Source organism: Gossypium hirsutum, chromosome D07, assembly GCF_007990345.1.
Source record: "Gossypium hirsutum isolate 1008001.06 chromosome D07, Gossypium_hirsutum_v2.1, whole genome shotgun sequence".
NCBI classification, from domain to species: Eukaryota; Viridiplantae; Streptophyta; class Magnoliopsida; order Malvales; family Malvaceae; genus Gossypium; species Gossypium hirsutum.
The window spans coordinates 12,856,155-12,864,134 of record NC_053443.1 but is presented as its reverse complement, the minus strand read 5'-3'; the positions used below and the strand labels follow the sequence as shown (position 1 = coordinate 12,864,134).

General features: G+C 37.9%; 1 protein-coding gene across 3 annotated transcripts; it reads left to right on the top strand.

Annotated features, from left to right (window-relative positions):
* The first annotated feature begins 732 nt into the window (after positions 1-732).
* Positions 733-6,962, top strand: LOC107954090 (calcium-transporting ATPase 1, endoplasmic reticulum-type). 3 transcript variants are annotated; one of them, XM_041097517.1, is made up of 9 exons: positions 733-906; positions 2,156-3,670; positions 4,055-4,121; positions 4,221-4,342; positions 4,545-4,826; positions 4,911-5,288; positions 5,721-5,830; positions 5,944-6,172; positions 6,264-6,962. In XM_041097517.1, the coding sequence occupies exons 2-9, from the start codon at positions 2,258-2,260 to the stop codon at positions 6,846-6,848; spliced, it is 3,186 nt and encodes a 1,061-aa protein (XP_040953451.1). In that variant the 5' UTR covers positions 733-906; positions 2,156-2,257; the 3' UTR covers positions 6,849-6,962. The 3 variants fall into 3 exon arrangements, with proteins under 3 accessions (XP_040953451.1, XP_040953452.1, XP_016745057.2); XM_041097518.1 differs by lacking the exon at positions 733-906 and adding an exon at positions 968-1,402; XM_016889568.2 differs by lacking the exon at positions 733-906 and adding an exon at positions 1,395-1,918.
* Positions 6,963-7,980: the final 1,018 nt, after the last annotated feature.

Genomic DNA, 7,980 nt, shown 5'->3' with positions numbered 1-7,980 from the left:
TTGGACCTAACTAATTCGATGGAGCCATGCGATGACCTCTCAATGTGCTAAGTAACAAACATAAATTAAAAATATATAAATATAAATATATAAATTATGTTTGCCTTCTGAGATGTTGCCACATGACATCACCACATTGACTAGAAATGCTATGGTAACACAAACTAATGATGTTAGTGTGAATGGACTAACTTGATTGATGGAATACAAGTTTAAGAACCAATTGAATCCAAAAATATTTAAGAACCATCTAGATACAAATAAATAAGTCTAGGGCCCAAATTATATATTATCTCTTATATCAACCCCAAATTCTTTACTAGCAAGGGAAGTAGGAAAGGAATAGGAAATTTTTTAAGCATTAATTAGAAAGTTTGCATTTGATGAATTTATAAACTATTAATAAATTGTACTATGGTATGTTATTAAAAAAAATGAAAATTTTACTAGCTAAAACAATATAATTTGTAATTATAATTGCTTGAAAAAGAAAGAAAGAAAAGTGTGCACCTTTACGAAAGGGGAGATTCAGTGTGGGAGGCCACAAACATTGAAACAAAAAGGTCGCCCCTATTTGTTTGCCACATGGGAAAGGGCATGAAAAGCGATCACTTAACGTGGGCCTATCGTTTGATCTATGAACACGTGGCAATGCCTTATTAGTTAAGGCACTGTGGAATCTAGGTCCTTCTAAGAAGACAAAAGAGAATACGCACATAGAGATAGAGGAGAAAGCGATGTTTTCTAGCCATTGAATCGCTCTCTCTCCTTTCTATTTATTAAGATCCCAAAGATCAAAACTGTAATTAAAAGAAAAAAATTCTTTTTAAAAAAATTACAGAGTAAAAAAGAAAAAAAGAGAAAGAATCAGAAGCTGAGTGGAAACAGAGAAACTCCAGGATTTTGGTAAGCATTTTTTATTTTTTATTTTATTTTTACTTTTGATTCATATAATTTCTATTGTGTTTGGTTGCTGAGAAAATTTAATGAACAGATAATTTGGGAGAAATTCAATGATAAAAAATGAGATCGGATTTATGGATTCAATCGAAATTTAGAACTGTTTTCTTTGTTGGAAGTGAAACATAGAAGTGCTTAAAGAATAAAGAGACTGGATCAGTGAAAATGGGAGACAAGGTGGAAATCAAGAACGAATAAAATATATACGATGAAAAGCAGTTAAAAATCTAATAAAACCGGAAATGATATAATATTTCATTGATATGGACTCTTTTTAGCCCAAGTGATCATAGATTGAAAGGCCCAAACTGGGGCCCTTAGGGCATCCGATTGATTTTCAATTATTTTTTTTCTTTAATTCGTCCTTTTAACTGTCCAACTGCTCCTCAGACTCTTTCTGTTCTCTTCTTCGGTTCTTCACATCTTCTTCATTCAGTTTAAGGTTAGATCTTTGAGTATTTCATTTTTATTCCCTGAATGTTTGTCTGGTTTGGATGGGTGTTCATCTGTCGATCTGGTGATATTGAAGTCGCTCTTAACGATAAAATTTCCAATTTTGATTTGGTCAAACTCAAAACCGACCTTGGGTTGTTTCTCTTTTAGTGCCAAACCAGAACTATATAATGATTTCTTTTTTTTTTGTCAAGTTTTAAGCAACTTTGAGCGCAGCTTTCCCATGTATAAATCATGAAAATGACGACCTTAGCATGCAGGAATTGTTTTTTGCATCGCCTTTTCTATTTAGGAAATGTTCTATCAATATTGGATGCCAAGTCTTGCTGAACACGAAACTAAAACCTGCTTATTAAACATGTTAATATCTTTAGAATTATTTTCTCATATACTTCTTTTATACTGATTTCCCTTTGCTTCTTTTTGAAAAATTTTGATTTTTTTTTATAATTTATGCTGCCCCATCCTTTCAAGTGGTTGAACCGGAAATCAGAGATGCTTCTGGGTAACTCCAGTTTTTTACTCCTTGGTTAATTGTTTCTAATGTATAAATTTGTAAAAAAAAAAAGAAAAAGAAAAAGTGGAATGGGTAATGGAAGAAAGCGGTATTCTTTATTTACTCTTTTATTGTTTTTCTTATTGTTTTGGGGACAAATAGATTGGTAATTTTTAATGCTTACTGGGTTTTTGTTAATTTACTTTGTTGATCAAGATGTTACTTTAATTTTTTTTTTGCTTTCAGGTCCACTGTTGAAGATAGGAAGTAAAGTTTCAACTTTTAACTTAAGCTATTTTGATTTTTCTTCAATTACTTGAAGAACTTTTTCTTCAGCATTGAATTTCAATGGGGAGAGGTGAGGAAGACCATGGGAAGAGAGAAAAAATCAGTGCTGCTTCTTCCAAGGTAGAAAATTTTCCTGCTTGGGCAAAGGATGTGAAACAATGTGAAGAAAACTTCCAAACGAATCGAGAATTAGGATTATCAAGTGCTGAAGTTGAAAAAAGGAGGGAGATTTACGGATGGAATGAGTTAGAAAAGCATGAGGGCACATCAATATTTCAACTAATTCTGGAGCAATTTAATGACACATTAGTTAGGATATTATTGCTTGCTGCTATTATATCATTTGTTTTAGCTTGGTTAGATGGTGATGAAGGAGGGGAGAAGGAGATAACAGCTTTTGTGGAGCCGCTTGTTATATTCTTGATCTTGATAGTGAATGCCATTGTTGGAATATGGCAAGAAAGCAATGCAGAAAAAGCCTTGGAGGCTCTGAAGGAAATTCAATCGGAGCAGGCAAATGTAGTTCGAGATGGTAAGAAGGTCTCAAATTTGCATGCAAAGGAGCTTGTCCCAGGTGATATTGTGGAGTTGAGAGTTGGTGATAAGGTACCCGCAGATATGCGGGTTTTGACTTTGATAAGCTCAACTGTAAGAGTTGAACAGGGATCATTGACTGGAGAGAGTGAAGCTGTGAGCAAGACTGCGAAGGTTGTTCCTGAGAATACAGATATTCAAGGGAAGAAATGTATGGTTTTTGCTGGAACAACTGTGGTCAATGGAAATTGTATCTGCATGGTCACTCAGATAGGCATGAATACGGAGATTGGGAAGGTGCATTCACAGATTCATGAAGCATCGCAGAGCGATGATGATACCCCGTTAAAGAAGAAGTTGAATGAGTTTGGAGAGGTTCTAACAATGATAATTGGAGTGATTTGTGCGTTGGTTTGGCTTATTAATGTGAAATATTTTCTTTCTTGGGAATATGTTGATGGCTGGCCTAGCAACTTTAAGTTCTCATTTGAGAAGTGCACATATTACTTTGAAATTGCTGTTGCATTGGCTGTTGCTGCGATTCCAGAAGGTTTACCAGCAGTTATTACAACATGTCTGGCACTGGGAACCCGAAAGATGGCTCAAAAGAATGCACTTGTCCGTAAGCTGCCTAGTGTTGAGACTCTTGGTTGCACAACGGTTATCTGTTCTGATAAGACTGGTACTTTGACTACCAATCAGATGGCTGTTTCTAAGCTTATTGCTATGGGTTCAAGGCCTGGCACTCTGCGAGCTTTTGATGTGGAAGGAACTACTTATAATCCTTTTGATGGGAAAATTCGAGGCTGGGCTGCTGGTGAAATGGATGCCAACCTTCAAATGATTGCAAAGATTTGTGCTGTTTGCAATGATGCTGGTGTTGAGCAATCTGGGAGTCATTATGTTGCCACTGGAATGCCTACAGAGGCTGCACTAAAGGTGACTAACCCCATTTCTGAAATTGAACCCTGTTCTGTATATTGGATATGTCTATATAAAGCCAAACTGACCTGAATTAGAACCAAAGCAAAAACTTAGCTTTGAACCTGTTTTTCTTGTATCATATTTTGGATATGGATTATGTTCATTTTAAAGTGATATAATAGGGACACCTAAATCGCTGCATCAACAATTCAATCGTTTCAATTTACTGCAGCAGAAGCTTGATTCTGTGTGCTGTATTTTAAGCTTGGCCTTGTTTGCCCATGACACTGGTGATTTGCTTTCTAGATTTGGAGACTGTAAACTCTCGGTTTATACTAAATGATCATGTTGCATATTTTCATCTTGCTGAGATTCCTATTTGGTTCTTTTTTATTTCAGGTTCTGGTTGAGAAAATGGGATTACCTGAAGAGAATGGCTCCTCTTCGGGTCATGGGGACCATCAACGTACGTTAGCTGATTCATTTCCTATAGTTTTGTTGTTTGTTAGGTGATGCTTTCTGGATCCTACCGAGCTTTCTCTTTTCTTTTGTTATTCTACACTAGGCTGCTGTCAAGCGTGGAACAAATTGGAGCAAAGGATTGCGACACTTGAGTTTGACCGTGATCGGAAGTCCATGGGAGTTATTGTGAATTCCAGCACAGGACAAAAGGCATTGCTAGTAAAGGTCTAATCATCTCTCTTTGCCTTGTAACATGGACTGACCACTTGTTGATTTATGTTGCCCATTTGTTCTCCTCCAATCTCCTTTTCTTTTTGGTGCCAGTAAACATCCTAGTAAGATTTTATCATGATGCTTGCTGCTGGTTAAAATTTATTTACACGTCCTTTCAATATGGCACTCTGATTGTGCATGTGTAACGTTTCAGGGTGCTGTTGAGAATCTGTTGGAGAGGAGCTCTTTTATGCAGCTACGCGACGGCTCTATCATTGAACTAGATCAATATTCAAAGGATCTTATTTTACAGAGTCTTCATGAAATGTCAACAGATGCATTACGTTGCCTTGGTTTTGCATATAAGGAAGAGCCTTTTGAGTTCACGACATATAATGGTGATGAAGATCATCCAGCACATCAGCTTTTGCTTAATCCGTCCAATTATTCTTCAATTGAGAGTAAACTTATTTTTGCCGGTTTAGTTGGGTTAAGGGTAAGCTGCTACTTCTGGTTTGTTTGCATTTTTATTTTCTTATTTCTGCCCCTTTTTCTGAAGCACTTGGATAAACCTATGAAGGATCCCCCTCGGAAAGAGGTTCGCCAAGCAATTGAGGACTGCAAAGCTGCTGGAATTCGTGTTATGGTCATTACAGGAGACAACAAGAACACAGCGGAAGCTATTTGTCGTGAAATTGGCGTATTTGGATCTTCTGAAGATATTAGTTCAAGAAGCTTAACTGGGAAGGACTTTATGGATCATCCTAATCAGAAAAATCATCTGAGGCAGAGTGGAGGTCTTTTATTTTCTCGGGCTGAGCCAAGGCACAAACAAGAGATAGTTAGGTTGCTGAAGGAGGATGGTGAAGTGGTTGCTATGACCGGGGATGGAGTTAACGATGCTCCTGCCTTGAAGTTGGCTGATATTGGAGTGGCAATGGGCATTGCGGGGACTGAGGTATCCACTACCCTTTCCTATTATATCCATGATGTCCATATGGTTACTTGCTAATTGTATATTGTCAGCTCTCCTTGTGAAATAGCATTATGGGTGATGATTCAGAGACCCGGTTGAATGCAATGCAGTATGCATGGTTGGGCTGCTTTTTATTCAGAATGTATATATGTTGGAACAGCTATACAACTATACCACTATTTCCAGACATTCTATAGATATTGATCTGAGTCACCTACTTATTCTAGACATTTGATAGGATTTCATCTGTAGTTCTTTTAAAAATCTTAGTACTTCATTGCCTATTACCAGGCAATTATAGTAAAAATTCGGCATCCCAAAACCTAGTATGTTAGCAGCTAGTTTAAGTTATTCATGAATGCATAATTTTCTTATTATATCCTCTTTCTCTATCCCTTGCTTGATTCTTTTCAGGTTGCAAAGGAAGCATCTGACATGGTGTTAGCAGATGATAACTTCAGCACTATAGTTGCTGCAGTTGGTGAGGGCAGATCCATTTACAACAACATGAAGGCCTTTATAAGGTTAGTGTTGTTACTTAGATGTATAGATAGAAAATGAGATTTTTGGCCAATTTCTTTAGTTTTTTATTAACGACATTGACTGACGTAATTTTCTGCTTTAAAAAACATTGCAGGTACATGATATCCTCCAACATTGGTGAGGTTGCTTCTATATTTTTGACTTCTGCATTGGGGATTCCAGAAGGCATGATACCTGTTCAGCTTCTGTGGGTTAATCTTGTTACTGATGGACCTCCAGCAACTGCTCTAGGGTTCAATCCCCCTGACAAAGATATAATGAAGAAGCCTCCAAGACGAAGTGACGACTCACTAATCACTGCTTGGATCTTGTTCCGCTACCTGGTAACTGATTCATGTTTTTCTTGTCCTTGGCTAAATAAATGTGGAATTTTACCAAAGATATAAGCCCACTTATTTCTTTCATCCGTGCCAGGTGATTGGGCTCTATGTGGGGATAGCCACTGTCGGGGTCTTCATCATATGGTACACCCACCATAGCTTCCTGGGCATTGATCTGAGTGGAGATGGGCATAGTCTTGTTACCTACTCCCAACTTGCTAACTGGGGTAAATGCGATTCTTGGGAAGGTTTTTCTGTGTCACCATTCACAGCAGGTTCCCAAGTGTTCAAATTCGATTACGACCCATGCGACTACTTTCATTCAGGGAAAATCAAAGCCTCGACTCTTTCCCTCTCTGTCTTGGTAGCCATTGAAATGTTCAACTCCCTTAATGCCCTATCTGAAGATGGAAGCTTGTTAACGATGCCTCCTTGGGTGAACCCATGGCTCCTTTTAGCCATGTCAGTCTCATTCGGACTGCACTTCTTGATTCTGTATGTGCCATTTCTTGCTCGAGTGTTTGGGATTGTTCCCCTCAGCACCAATGAATGGCTGCTCGTAATTGCCGTCGCTTTCCCGGTAATTCTAATTGATGAGCTTCTCAAATTCATCGGCAGACGTACAACCAAGTTGCGCTACCCTGCTGTACCAAAATCTTCGAAGCAGAAAGCCGAGTGATTATTGTTTTACAGCACTTGTAATAACATTTTTAGAGGATAAACTTAGAATCTTGTAGTTGCTTTATTTTGAACTTCAGTAAATTTTCCATTAATTTGATTTCCTTTTCGTCTATTACATGTTTCATTCGAATCACAACCCATTGGAAAAATATTGAAGCATTCCGAAAAGCCCCAAGACCTAATTCATCTAACCACCAAGTACATACAAGGTCCTACCCTGCATCTTTTAAGTGCATAAACCACATCCACGGCGGTGACAGTCCTCCCCCTTTACCATTCCATTCAAGTATCGGAGAATGATGTTCAACAAGAACTTGAGAATTCCACCGGTTTCCTCGTAGATTAAGCCGATCAAAACACTGAATTGCATGCTTTGTGATTCTCTAGATGTTATAACCAAGGACGTTACGGTGATGCTTAGCTCCTACTTTGCCTAGTCCCTTGCCTCTCTTTTCCCTCCCTGACATCTCTAAATATCAAACAGACCCCCCCCACACACACACAAAAAAAGGAGATTTTGATGATTTGGAAATTTGGTGAGTAGAATTTAAAATGATAGAATGATTCCTGTGAAATATTTGACGATGAATTGACAATGATGAATTATAATGGAGGGTTTAGATTAGGACAAACATGGCTCCGATCGTTGACGTGAATTGCCTTTAAGGTTATTTTGAAGCACCTTGTTTTTTTGTTGATATTTAAGTTGAAAACTCAGCGAATATTTGAAGGGGAAGTCAGAATCTAGCGCCGCAAGCTAATGCGAATGCCAAAGCGAGAATTTAGGCATCAGACATTGTCACCATCCGCCCTTGTGCAAAGCTACTTGAAGCACCGGGTCAAGTCCGGGATGATGTGTGTTGACACAATTTTTGGATGAAAAACGGGGTCGACTTGGGTTTTAAAAAATAAAACGGGAGTCGCCACCAATCCTTTTTTATGAGGTGTGATTGGATCACCTCAAAAAGTGATTATTTTTAATAAACGATTTGATTTTATTAAAACAACAAGTTTGGTCCACGAAATTCAGAAAAAACGGGTTCGGGAGTCGGTTATGCACGAGGAAGGATTAGCACCCTCAATACGCCCAAAATTGGTACCTAGTTGATTACTTAATGTCTTAATGTTGA